The 14,834-nt window shown below is 31.6% G+C and overlaps 1 protein-coding gene across 1 annotated transcript in view; it reads left to right on the forward strand.

Moving 5' to 3' along the window:
* LOC134244524 (uncharacterized) overlaps positions 1-14,277 on the forward strand; it is a 34,674-nt gene extending 20,397 nt beyond the window's left edge. The window contains exons 21-33 of the mRNA XM_062726785.1: positions 2,356-2,525; positions 2,685-2,795; positions 3,035-3,279; positions 4,203-4,366; positions 4,841-5,126; positions 5,546-6,267; positions 6,399-6,495; positions 7,011-7,115; positions 7,422-7,541; positions 8,316-8,435; positions 12,665-12,805; positions 13,014-13,262; positions 13,593-14,277. Coding sequence (XP_062582769.1) covers positions 2,356-2,525; positions 2,685-2,795; positions 3,035-3,279; positions 4,203-4,366; positions 4,841-5,126; positions 5,546-6,267; positions 6,399-6,495; positions 7,011-7,115; positions 7,422-7,541; positions 8,316-8,435; positions 12,665-12,805; positions 13,014-13,262; positions 13,593-13,807 — 2,745 coding nt within the window. The 3' untranslated portion in view covers positions 13,808-14,277. The remainder of the gene's footprint in view (positions 1-2,355; positions 2,526-2,684; positions 2,796-3,034; positions 3,280-4,202; positions 4,367-4,840; positions 5,127-5,545; positions 6,268-6,398; positions 6,496-7,010; positions 7,116-7,421; positions 7,542-8,315; positions 8,436-12,664; positions 12,806-13,013; positions 13,263-13,592) is intronic.
* The last annotated feature ends 557 nt before the right edge of the window (positions 14,278-14,834 follow it).

Raw genomic sequence — 14,834 nt, forward strand, 5'->3', positions numbered from 1 at the left:
AAAAAATGAAAAATTAAGGAACATTACACCAAACTTACCCTTAATAACACGAGTATTTCACCCTCAGTCTTAAAGGAAATTTCCCTCCTATTCTCTAGATCTTTTCTCCCTGGCTGCTATCAGAAATAAGACTTTGATGAACTCACTTAAGGTACATGTAGGGTTCTTCTTTGGTTTCTGACTAGATAAAATATTCAAAGTACATTTGCTTATAAGTCATATATTTATACCCATTTTAGTTCCATTATTTAAGTCACTTTGGTAAATTAAATATCGTCTTATAGGCCCTTTATGGTAGTATCTTTTTATGCAAAAAGAAAAACATTCAATATTTTGAAAACCAGTAGGGATTGCATGCATGATTGGCAACAGTATTTCTTTTTTTATTATTAATGCCCAAGAAAAAGGTATAGACCTTGACCTGACCTTGCCTCTAATATGAAACGGTCACATTAAATCTCACTGATACCATCACTAACATGTAGTAAGTATTGTCTTCTTGATTCTGTGAAAATTTTGCGATGCATTTGAGCAAATAGGTATCACTTATAATGCTGTATTTAAGGTAGGATTCTTCTCATATTACTTTAATTCAAAAATTAATGAAATTTTCACAGAATCAAGCAGTAAAATTCTAAACAAAAACTCTTGTATAAAAGAAATTCTAAGTTTTCCGAAAGGAAAGGAAAAGCATGTTAACCTTGCTTTAGCTAAATAATATCATGAAGTAGATCTTAGAAACATTTTATGTCAAGTAATATTTATAATGATAAATGTTCAAATCTAATTTCTATAAGCTTCGTATAAACAAAAAATTCATATTTTATCTGCAGATTAATTTTCGATAAACATGCTCTTTACCAATTGATTGATTTGTTTGTTTTGTCTTTAGACAATTAATAAAAAGATCAATGTACACGAACTGTTTTAATGAAGTGTTACAATTTAAAGAATGAATACACTATTGAGCGTTTTCCTTTTCATATTCATATATTCATATGGCCGTTTTTTAAGTCTTACACTCCCTTCAGATGACAGATTTTATCGGAATTTATTAAAGGAGGGATGAACATTTTACATACGTAGAAATGTTTTATACAAGAGTTTTTTTTTCAAATTCTATTCTTCATCATTGTAATAAGTGTTGACTGTAAGTATATGCGGTTCACTAACCATATAGACAGAACAAGCCATACAATATAATTTTCATACACTTTTGGAGTAAAAAGTAACAACATGTTGAAACACTGCAGACGGAGAAACGTTTTGGGAATTCCCTATTAAGTATTTCAAATATATCCCCTTTAGCCTTGTATTTTGTTGTATTTTGTCTGACTTGGTTTTGACCTTTCTGTCCCTAATTAACTATAGCCGTTCTTTTTGTATTTTGAATGCCCTCGGTCGCATTTTATTTCGCTTCAATTTATTTTGTCGGTTAATCATTATAAAAACTTCAATTTTTAAAGATAATTGCAGAGAGAGAGAGAGGGGGGGGGTGGGTTTGGAGGGGCTAGTTGGAATTAAAAAGAGCGAGAGACCGATGATTGAAAAATGTTTATATCTCAGTGAAAATTGAAATTTACGTACACAGTGTGAAGTATAATTCTACTGTACTCCGGTTATGAATTACTGTTAAAACTACTTTACCCCACCAACTTTCTTAATCTGTTAATTGCAAAAGTGTTTATTTTTGTATTTATCTTATACATGTTGCAAATTTATTATGTAATCCAGTATGTCTAAAGTACATGCATACAATCAAGTAGATGAGAAAAAACTTATTCACCACTACTCACTTGACCCAGATTATAATCTAATGACCTTGAATTCTTTCTTAACTTGTCAGATATTTTCGCAGAATTCGTACTCAGTGGGGGCGTTCAAAAGCCTTATTCTTTGGGAACTTCCCTTCTCCTTTTTGCAAAAGTGCTAATTAATCTGCACAATGTTCAAAGACGAGGTGATATTCTGTAAAGATCCATGACGTCTACACTATAAACGGCTAATCCGCACCCAGATTTTCAGGTCAGTGTTTATCAACCACGCAGCATCAACAAATTCTAACAAACTTAGCTTCGGGTAAAAATAATCACTTGGATTCAGGGGAAGAACATTACAGGAATTAAGATGGACGAGAGGGTCAGAATCGGGATATTGTTGATGATCGGCTTTGTTGCGTTTGGCCAAGAAGTAGCCGAAAAGGTAAACTTTGTAAAACTTTGTGCTCACAATTCTAGCTAACGCTTGTTTAGAAATGAATTCAAACTACTGTACATTACACATGGTATATAACGTCGTCAGTTTTGATACATATTAAAATTGATGTTTTTAATACTATCGATTTTTCTTCTTCAGAACACTGTACAAAAGCCTCGAATCTATTTTCTTCATGTTAACTCAGAAATAAAATATCGATTCTCAAGAACAGTCATCACAAGTAAAGTTGTCAATCCGGGGACAGAGGCATCTGAAACTGTCTTTGACGTCACTCTTCCAAATGAGGCTTTCATGACATCCTTTAAAATGTAAGACTTCCGGTCAAATCTCTGAATAATTTGTTTAGAAAATATTTTATGATATTTTGTGCAATTTTAGTGCAATACCCCGGTATGTAAACTACCCCACAGTATAAAGGAATACCGACATTTTGAAAAAATTAGCACTTCTTCAAAATTTTTGATTAGGATAATTAATGGAACCGAATATAAAGGGGAAGTCAAGGAAAAAGAACAGGCCAAACAGGAATATGACGCAGCCAGGTCACGTGGTCAAAGTGCTGGACATATAGTTGCAAAGTAAGTTTCTTTTATCCAAACACTGAGACGAAATAGATAGCTTTGATATTCGATGCCTCTTTTATACACATTTTCTTTGATAAGTGAACAGATGCTAATCCTTTGCTGAGTCATAAAGAATTATAATTATTTCACATTTTTTACTTCTTTTAGATAAAAGTGTTAATAAACTTCTTCGATGTTTAAAGTTCCAAAATGTACAATATTATTTCTTCTGTATCTTTCATTTACCTTTTCAGACCAAGAGATTCCAATAAATTCCAGATTCAAATAAACGTTGCTGCCGCTGAAAAGGTGACGTTCGAGTTAACTTATCGGGAACTTTTACGAAGAAGAACTGGAAAATACGAGCAGTTAATTTACATAAATCCTGGACAAATTATAGACGATTTCAGGGTCGATGTTTCTATTGAGGAGTATAGGAATATAACGTCAGTTCATGTTCCACCTTTACGTAACGATGTCTTGACAGATGACACGGAAGGTAATGGAATTTTAATGTTTTTGAATAGTTTGAATGTTAACGGAGATTAACATACAATTCTTTTAAACAGAGAAAATTTCCCCTATAAAAGAAACTTTTGAATTACTGTAAAATCACATACTTTAAAGGGTCAAATTTTCGTGGATTGAAGAAACTATAGTATTTCATAAGAATTGATTTCGTGGATGAAGAATTGATCAGTAGTAATATATGTAAGAAATTGCATTTCGTGGGGTCCCTTGAAAACCACAAAATCAACGTCCAGGAAAATTAGTGACAGTCAAATTATTTATTTATTTCCATACTTTACGTTCATTTTCTGAGATATTTATTTGATAAACATGTATATCTTTAATTTTCAATCAATTTTACCAAAATATCGACGTTGGAATTTTTGGAGCATGTTCAAGAAAAAAAAAATCCCTGTTTAAAGAAAAAAACCCTACCCATTTCAATGAAACATAATACTCTTGTTAATCAATTATCAAGTCATAAATGCATGTTAATGTATCTGGTTTGGTATGAATATGACCTATCTGTTCTTTGGTTTCATAAACAAATTGAAATACAATGTAGCTAGATTGCACCACACTGTATGCCTGTCAGGCATGTGTTTCAGAATTGTCAGAAGTTAAAGTGTTGCAAATATGATTTAATACATGTATAATGTCACTTGATAATATTTTTCTTTGAGGCAAAATTGATAAAAATTATACTAAAAATGGTTAGGATACCTTTATTTTTAAATTGATGCATGTCTGGAGGGAAAGTTGTCTTTCAAAGTTTGCCTCAACAAGACTTTTTTCACACACTAAACTTGTTTACGTACCACTTAAGGTTGTCACATATAATATATACCTAAATACTTGGAAATTAAATTTGGCACTTGACATTTTTTATGAGCTTGCAATTGGTTTTGATAGGGAAAAATAAAGACGCAGAAATTGTACACCTCTCTCCAACTCAAGTGAAAATTTCCTACTCGCTGACAAAGTCACAACAAGAGATTTTGTCTAAACAAGGGATTTCTGGGCAATTCGTCGTCCAATATGACGTTGAGAGAGAGAAAAATTCTGGAGAAGTTATGGTAATTAGCCAAATTAAGGTCGAAACATTGCAAAAACCACTTGATTTAAAACCAGTTTATTAAAAATAAAAAAGCTCAAAAACATTAACAGTTAACGTGATTATATATCCCTTTACGTTTTGTATAGTGAAATAATATTAAAGGTCTGTTAGAATCAGAACTTGATTTGAGACTTGTCAATTATAATAAAAGAATTGATTCAAGATTAAAATGAGAAAACAGGGTGTTGACAAAAAAAACAAATGAATAAAATTAGCTGCGATTATAATCAAGTAACAGGCTTTTAGAAAATTCTTAAGTCAGTAACTTTTCCATATACATGTTTCATGTTGTAAATTTTGAATTTTTTTCGTTAAGGTAAATGTAAAATTTACACCTCCTTACGTAGATCAAAATTGTACAAGTTTCAGTGCTACCCTAGGAAATAAATTTGAAATGAAATTGAACCAATAATTTTTTGGCTTTTTCCTTCAGGTAATGGATGGTTACTTTGTTCATTTTCTGGCGCCGGATGGCCTGGATCCTATGCCCATGGACATTGTTTTCATCTTAGACAGGAGCGGATCCATGAGCGGAACTAAAATCAAACAACTCCGGCAATCCATGTTTAAAATCCTAGACGAAATAAGCGAAAACGATCGATTTATATTAATAGCCTTCGATAATAAGTTGAAGTTTTGGCGCCGGGAACTAGCTCAAGCGACAACCGATAACATCGTAGATGCCAAACAATTCATTCAGAACACCGGCGCGGTGGGACGTGAGTGCACAATGTTTTTACACGTAAAAACCTATAAGAACTAGTTTTAACTTTGTCTGATGATAGCATTTTTTGGCAATTAATCTTATCAGCTGTTTTAATGACAGAAATAAAAAATTTATAGGGAACATTTTTTGAAGATTATTATTCTTTATATTTTTTCTGTTATTTTGGGAAATGTATGGATAAAATCATAAGTTAAGTTTCAGCACAAATGCACTATATCTAGCTTAAATTGTTATATATAAAACACGAAGCGTCCACAGAAGAAGATTTGTAATGAGCAATTTCTGTGTGGAAAAATTTATTCGTTTGAAAAGAATCTAAAAGAACTATTCTAGATCTTTTAAATAAGTCCTCTCCTCTCTTACGTTTATAAATTATTAATATCATTTTTATTTCTATTTGATGAATTAAAGAAACAGACATCAACTTGGCGATGACAGAAGGGTTAAATCTGCTTTCACAAAATACTCAGGAATCCCGAGCCCCGGTCCTGGTTTTCCTCACAGACGGACAACCCACTTCCGGAGTCACCAACACAAACAAAATTCTTGAAAATATCCGAAAGTTTAACGAAGTTGACATTCCAATTTTCAGCCTTGCTTTTGGTCAAAGTGCAGACTTTGATTTTACCAAGAAAGTTGCCGCCCAGAATGACGGTCTTGGTAAAAGAATATACGAAGATTCGGATGCCGCTCTTCAAATTGCAGGGTTTTACCAAGAAATTTCAGTTGTTCTAATGAGAAACATATCTTTCAAATATATTGATGGTACATTAAATGAGTCTACAGTGACTCAAACTGATTTCAACACATATTTCAAGGGCTCGGAACTCGTTGTCTCAGGAAAGATAGAAGATATGACAAAATTGCAAGATGGCGTTGATATTTATGCTAGAGGAGTCAACAGCGAGAAGGTCGCGCTTCGAAGACCATCTATTTGTATTCTACCGCCGCCGCGACCATTTCCTCCAATTAGACCCGCCCCTTCGCCGAAACCTCAACCAAAACATCCAAACATGATGGAAAATCTATGGGCTTATCTCACAATTAAACAGCTACTTCGAACTAAAGATGGTCTTGATGACGAAGACGAAATTAAAAACATCGAAAAGAAAATTTTGGACATGTCTCTGAAGGTAAATTAATTAGATATTTTTAGAAATATTTTTTTCATACTACAGAAGACAATTAGAACTGGGAGAAACAAACACTTTGAGTACTATTTAATTTTCAAATTTTTTTGAATTTGTTATTTTTTTTAAAACAGTATCAATTTGTTACCCCTTTGACGTCAATGGTCGTGACCCTTCCAGACGATTCTAAACCTATCCTGCAGAGTGTCAACACAGACAACGTTCCGCAAAGTAGGTTAAAATTAATTATTATAAAATTATACATCGTATTTCTCTGGTTAATAATCATAATATTCATATATTCTAAAATTAATATTTCGTTTTTGAAGAAACCAACTGCCCAGTTATTTGTGTGTGTTCCTGCTCAGTCATTGATGTCTATTGCAAAAAGAACCAAACTAAACATTTTTGCTCGCAATAGCTTTAAGTTCAAAATCCAACATGTTGGTACCGGAAATATTGCGATATGTATACTAAATTAAATATAATTGCATTTTAAATACATAACAAAATTCAACATTATACATGTATTTGTAATTACATCCTGCTGATCAGGTGTATGCTTGATGTACAGTTGTTTTTTTTTCTGAAAATAGTGCTGTGAAATATTTGAGAACTTTGGCTACGTTATCATATTTCACAATCATAAAGTTATGTATAAATCTATTCAACAAATAATTGGTTTCATTTATGTGTAGATGAATGACACATTTGGCTGTACAAATTTTGTATTGTTTAACAAACAGGCGAGTCTTTGCTGATATTACCATCACGGATATACAGCAATGGTGGAGCTATGTTTGGCATGCATCCTTTATCTGTGAGATATTTTAAGTCCCCGTTTCTGTTTGGTACGTACATGTAATAATAAGGAGTCAAAAGATTTCATGGGGTCATAATTTTCTTGGAACTTTGGTCTCCTTATCCAGGAATGACCATTCTCTCCGAAGTCATGAACTAGGGCTACATACACAACGTTATGTTTTCTTTTGTTAGAGTATAGATGAATACACAATTTTCAATCCCACAACCTTTAAAGCAATCCACGAAATTAGTCTTAGTGATCATGATTAATTTTAAAATACATTTGAAGTATGAAAATTCAGTATGTTATTTCAATTACATTTACGATCACCTGATTTTTTTTATCTATTTAGGTAATTTCCCTTTTCAAACATCATATGGTTCAACTATGGCTAGGAGAAGAAAATTTAATCCCCTGAAAGACAAATCTACAACTACCACTGCCCGTTCACCTCTTTCATCGGTAACTCAAGGTATGTTGGTTCAATTCCATACTTTTTTCAAATACTACAAAAACATATTTGAAAATAAAACTATTAAAATGTTTTGTATTTCTAAAGGGGCATGGTGTCTTAGCTTTCAAAGCACAAGAGATTTATACGGTATAAAGAGCAGTTTTCTGTTTAGTTTTAAGTGTCAGTCGAGCTTTCCTCTTTGGACAAAGGACTGGACTGTAGGAGAAATCTAACGTTTAAGAAAGTTTATGATTAAATTGTTATTCTTAAAAAAATACAAAAGGTAAACTTCACTCGGAAATTGTCTGTGTACAATATTGATGAGTAATCTAAAGGCAGCATAAATTCCTGACTGAAGTTCAACTTTTTGTCAGATGAATGAAATGAGTTTTAAAAAAGTGTATCAATAATGAAAACTAATTATTTTATGACGGCGATAATAATAATATTAATGATATTTGAAGTCTTCGGGTCTGTTTGGTACGTAAATGTAATAATAAGGAATCAAGAGATTTCAAGGGGTCATGATTTTTCTTTAACATATGTCTCCTAAGTCAGGAATGACCATCCTCGCCAAAGTCATGAACTAGGGCTGCAAAGTTATGTTTTCTTTCGTTTTAGTATAGATGAATACACAATTTTCGATCCCACAATCTTTAAAATTTAAGCAATCCACGAATTGGTCTTCTTGAACATGATTGATTCCAAGGTACATTTGAAGTATGAAAATTCAGTATGTTATTTCAATTTTATTTACGATTACCTGATTTTTTTTCTTTTATATCAATTTAGGTAATTTCACTTTTCAAACATCATATGGTTCAACTATGGCTAGGAGAAGAAAAATTCATCCCCTGAAAGATAAATCTACAACTACCACTACCCATTCACCTCTTTCTTTGGTAACTCAATGTATGTTGGTTCAATTCCATACTTTTTTCAAATGCTACAAAAACATATTTGAAAATAAAAATATTTAAATGTTTTGTATTTCTAAAGGGGCATGGTGTCTTAGCTTTCAAAGCACAAGAGATTTATACGGTATAAAGAGCAGTTTTCTGTTTAGTTTTAAGTGTCATTCGATCTTTCCTCTTCTGACAAAGGACTGCATGGAATGTAAGAGAAGTCTAACGTTTAAGAATTTTTATGATTAAATTGTTATTCTAAAAAAATACAAAAGGTAAACTTCACTCGGAAATTACCTATGTACAATATTGATGAGTAATCTAAAGGCAGCATATATTCATGACTGAACTTTTTGTCAGATGAATGAAATGATTTTAAAATAAATGTGTATCAATAATGAAAACTAATTATTTTATTATGGCGATAATAAGTTAAGACATGAAAATTTGAGCACTTAGTTTGACGCTTGGATAAATATTTACAATTTATATGAAAAACCATCCAAAAAATCTGCAAGTATAACTTTACAACATCAAAATTTGAATTGTTTAAATCGTTATTTGCAATCCTTAAAATACAGATATATACTCTGTAACCAAAACTGTATAGATTACTCAGGAAAAGAAATTTTAAGGGGGCCGAATGTGGTTTTCATTGCGCAATGTTTCGCGCATCATAGTAAAATGAAGCGTACTTACTGTTTTAAAGCAAATTTTTCTTTTTATCAATGAAATTTAACAAATTTTTATAAATACAATTTTATATAACTTATTTTTTAACCGATTTTGCAATTCATAGGTAGGTTGATGTCGTTACAGTGTGTTTTTGACGTTATGATAATTGACTTTTAAAGGGGTAATAAAAGTATCATTTGTAAGGCTCATTATATTAATTGCAGTCTAGAAGAACTTGGATTTAATTCTACAAGTGATAATCCTACTTATACTCAAAATTCCCTTTCTAAGGAAGAAATTCTTCATAATCACCTGTCAGTTTTGAATACTTTTAATATTCCACAGAGCCAAAATGAATTTGAGCTACCTCATATATATTGGATTCCGAAACTTCATAAAAATCCTTACAAACAAAGATACATTGCGGGTTCCAGTAAATGTTCAACCAAGCCTCATTTTGTACTCCTTACTAGGATATTGACGGTAGTGAAGGAAAAACGTCAAGATTATTGTGCAACACTATATATTCAAGAAGTGGTGTGGATCAGATGTGGATACTAAAAAATTCTAAAGAACTTTTGGACAATTTGAAATCACAAGACTTTACAAAAATCAACAGCTTAAAAACTTATGACTTTTCAACTTTATACACAACAATTCCCCACGACAAATTAAAATCCAGGCTTTTTGATATCATTGACAGCTGCTTCTTCAATAAAATTGGAACTCATAAATTTACTTACCTCGTCATTTGTAAAATTATTTTGTTAAAATAGATTCTGATTACACAATAAGTACTCTGAAGTTAACCAGATATTCCAACAATCTATTGGAATTACCATGGGTACAAATTGCGTTCCGTTATTAGCAGACTTATTTTTATATTCATATAAAGCAGATTTTATGCAAAATCGTATGCGTGAAAAGAGGAAAACACTTGCTGTGGCCTTCAACTCGACATTGAGATATATCGACGACGTATTGTACATTAATAATGGTATTTTCCATTTCTATATCGATTCGATATATCCTGGTGAGCTTGAGATAAAAGATACCACAGAGTCCGACACTTCTGTTTCATACTTGGATATTATACTTGAAAAAGGCACTAATTGTAATCCAAAAATTAAGCTGTATGATAAACGTGATGTCTTTAACTTTTCTATCGTCAACTTCCCTTACTTATGCAGCAATATACCTTGAAGTTCATCACCTGCAAACGGAGTATATATATCTTAGTTGATTCGATACGCAAGAGCATGCTCTACGTATGAACAATTTTTAAAACGAGGTAAATTATTGACAAACAAGTTGATGAAACAAGAATATCAACAGTCTCGATTAAAGTCATCATTTCGTAAGTTCTATGGTCGATACAATGACCTTGTCGGCAAATACAATTTACCATTTATTCAAATGCTGACTGACGTTTTTCATACCAATTGTTAGTCCATTATTTATACACTGAATTGAATTGACGACGGATTTTTTTCCGTTATTTCCTCATCATGACAAATAGCACGGCGGGTGTGACCGGTCGGCAGGAGATGCTCACTCCTCCATGGCACCTGATCCCACCTCTGATGTTTCGGGGGCCTGTGTTTGCTCTGCCCTTTTTGTATTGTTTTAGGAACTTTGATATTGAATACTGTTCGTTATCTCCTTATCCTTCATTAAAGAAAAAGTAATGAACATACCCTCTTAGAATTTAAAACATACAAATTTGAGAATATCTCCATTATTTTTTTTATAATTTCATATTTTGTAGTACTCTATAAAAACAGGAAAAATCGTTAATTTTTGGCATTTTGAGATGTCCTGTTTGGTGACAAGACGGTAGAATTTTATTTTATTTAATTTTATTTTATTTAATTAAATATAAGCGATACTAAGTACCGTATAACTGGTTTTTAATGCGGGTGCAAATTTTTGCGATTTAATCCTGAAATAGGTATATTTATTTTTTGCGATTTTAATTTTTGCGATTTTACTTTGACAATAAAGTCTATTTTTATTGAATTTCATTACTAGACATTTAAACAATAAAGTCTATTTTTATTTTTTATTGAACAAACCAAAGCAATTTAAAATACAGGTGACTCTCGATGGCTTGAACTCCGATTTCGGGAAGTTCTCGATCTCTTGAAGTGAACCCCCGGTCCCGTTTTTTTTTTCTCTATATAACTAAACAATTTTACTCCTGATCTCTAGAACTTCTATTTCTCGAACCAAAACCTGGGTCCCGTTACACATTTCATTGAATTTCACTCTCTATCTCTCGAAGTTTTGATGGCGCTTGTATACACGCCAATCAAGCGTAAAATAGATGCAGTCTGGACTTACCTGGAAACAGTGAAGGCCTTGGGCTGTTAATTTATAGGGTGTTTACATAGATGACACTACACCTGTGGGTCGTCCGTGTGTTGTTATAATTAATGGGTTATTATTCACAGGGTAAATTAGAAACAAAGTCACAAGTATTTTGAATTGAAACCGAGTCGATAATTCTTTGAAATTAATTTATAGATGTTCGTTTCAGAAAGTTCCCATAGACTATGAACTTTCATTTATGATTATAAAGAGTTTATATAATCTCAGTATGGGAAATATTACACAAGAAATTCTTTTCTCAAGGACAGAATACCGATTAAGAAAAATCTGGTAAACACTGGTGCAGGACCCGATCAAGCCGCGGAATAGCCAAACCGACAATTGCTATTCGAGTTTCATATAAATAAATAAATCATGAAATACAATGTAGGAACAAATAAATATTGAATCTTAAGGAATTCGTTTTATTTATTCGAAAAACAATCATTGTTGTTGATATCAAGTAAATTACCTGTAAAATACGATTGAAAACGTGCAATGGATTTATTTACATGTACTTCCGGTATCTGTGAAAATAGAACTTCGATGATAGCAACTGAAAATTTTATTTACGTATTTTTTGCGATTGAATAGCACCCCGTAGAAAAATCCAGTTATACGGTAACTTCTGGAACATTTAACAAAATACTAGAGAGAAATATAAAATTTTTGGTAACTTACATTTGCCTTTATCTTGTTAATATTTAATTTTTAATTTTTACAACTACATGTACTGTCAAATATTTCTTTTGAAAATGTAATCTGTATATGAACCTGTAATGAAATATGGAGCTGGCAAACAGTAAAACAGTTCAAAATAATTTAATTCAAACATAACAAATTAAAAGCAGAAAAAACTCTGACCTCTTAAAAACGTTTATGGTGGGATGAGTTACCATTTGGAGAAGTAAGCATCTAATGTTGTCTGTCTGCTCTTTATCATAATCGGGCAAATAGGAAAAAATTCCCGCAATTTAGTGTGAAAATAATGACCTTCTAAAGATTAAGCTTATAAATTTTAGAAATAATAACAAATTAATTTTACAAATTAGTCAATTAATATATTTGTTTAAAAAATGAAATGTACATTTATCTAATTATCTTCGTTCTTAAATTAGTCATCTTGCTTATTTGTATATATTTTGTCTGTTTTCTGATTCAAACTTCTTAAAAGGAGCGGGGTTTTTACAGTAAGTACGCCAAGCCCAGCAGTGAAGGGTCAGACATTGCCATCCTTCATTGTTCAAATATCCAAGGTGAACATCTGCTTTGATTTATCGTTGAAAAAGTCAAGGGCCTACAACATAATCAAGATGGCAAAACAAAATAATGGTAAGTGGTAAATTTGAAAAATTAAGCCTTTATCAAAGCCTTTCATGTATTCATTTATGCCTTTTATAATAATACATCTTGGTTTTACTGGTAAATGAAATATTATTACTATAGGCGTACATAGCGGTATTAGATTTTGTCTTGAATGATTCACATTTTACTAATCTACAACCAGCAAAATAAAATATGATTTATTTTTCTCATAAAGGTTGCACCATACTTGCAAATACTGCCAGCAAACAAAACAGGGCCCTCAAAACGTTTGCCAGCATGAAGGTAGAAAAGTTCAAAGGAAAAAGAATACAGGAAACGATCAATGTTGATGTAATTAAAAATATTACAAGTTTGCAATGCGACATGGATGGAATAAAATTGGACGTCGAAAAGGATCAACACGGACTCAGATTAAAGGCGGAAATGCACGGCCGCCAACGGAAACAGTATGACGGGATTCTCAGTATGTTGATATTTTAATATTCAATACACTTATTTTAAAAAGCTCTATAATTACTGTGTGAGTTTACATTATTGTTGATAAATTTCAATAACGGTATCTGTGGGTTTACATTGGCAACTTGTGCAACTAGTTTCTTTTCATTAAACTTTAAGTTTTTGTATTGTTTATATATACAGTAAGCAGTGGGAAATTCTTTAAAACAGTTTGAAGTTTCATTCTTTTAAATGGTATAAAGTATAATTCTAGTAAGCGGTATAAAGGGAAAGTCTTTAAAGCAGCATTGTTTTTATTTTATTATATAGGTCACTTTGTTTTTATTTTATTATGTAGGTCACTTTGTCAATATGAAATGCAAGATAGTCAGACAATTTTCAAGAAAAGGAAAATTAATGGCGAAAGTTAAATGCAGACGACGTGGAAGACCTACACTAAAGTTAAAAGCCGTTCAGAAGACATCGTCATCCGGTGATTCCTGCTGGTTCCTTAACAAGAGAATTGTAAATTCCCTGAACATTAGTCCTACAAACTATGAGATCACGCCATAATTTTTTATGAAGTATATTCTCATGCAATGCCATACTTTTATATTTTTTTGTCCATTTCAAGTTGTCAGTACAAATATTCCTGTTGTTGCCGATGTTGTTGTTCATATTTTTTATGGATAAGGGCCATCTGAAATATTTTTAATTAATCTTAAAAAATCCTTAGATTACAAATCGTATTCGTAAGGGATCAGCATAATTTCTGTTTGATTAAATGATCACTAACTGTTGGAATTGCAAATATGCTATATGTTTGTCTCTCATTCTTTAAATTAATTTTTCCAACCTATAACATTCCAACATAAATCATAAATGCGTTTAGTGTATATCGATACATGTACAGTTCTTTTGTTTAAAATTAGAAAGGCTGTTTACTTCATTGTAAATATATTTTTTTGATTGAAAATGAATTTATTTTTTTTATCATGCTTGTAATTCAGATTTTATAATAAATAAAATATCAGAACATTGAATTTTATATTTGCATACAGTTTCAATCAATTGAATACGGAAAAAGAAATGAGAGACTGGGATACGATTTTTAATGCTACTAACTGTACGATCTCTTTACCAAATTATGGAGTTAATGTCATCGGGGGTCATATATAAGTAAAAGACAAAAATTCAGAAAATGTGATGAAAAACACAGCTATCATAAAATATCCCGATCCTCATGTTTCCGATCTAAGTTAGTCTGGGAAAAGAATACACTGAACCAAAATCCTAAGTGATCACCTAACATTTTTAAGTTTAAAAAAACAAATGCATACAATAAATAATTTCTTTAATTCATGGTTAATGATGCATATTTTAGTTCGATGTTCCGTAAATTATATATAAGTATCTTGTCAGAATTTCAAATATTGTATTGCTTTCGAGTACGTCATAAAAATGACGTCATGTCTACGGAGGGCCCAGTCAAGTCGCCATGATGTATTTCACAGAATATCTTTAAAAAGATACAAGTCTAAAGATAAGTACCTTAGCCAAGCGTAATTAATTTAGTGCCAGATACGATAGTTTACTTATA

Source organism: Saccostrea cucullata, unplaced genomic scaffold, assembly GCF_032062105.1.
Source record: "Saccostrea cucullata isolate Sc308-1 unplaced genomic scaffold, CSIRO_AGI_Scuc_v1 ctg294, whole genome shotgun sequence".
In the NCBI taxonomy this organism is placed as follows: Eukaryota; Metazoa; Mollusca; class Bivalvia; order Ostreida; family Ostreidae; genus Saccostrea; species Saccostrea cuccullata.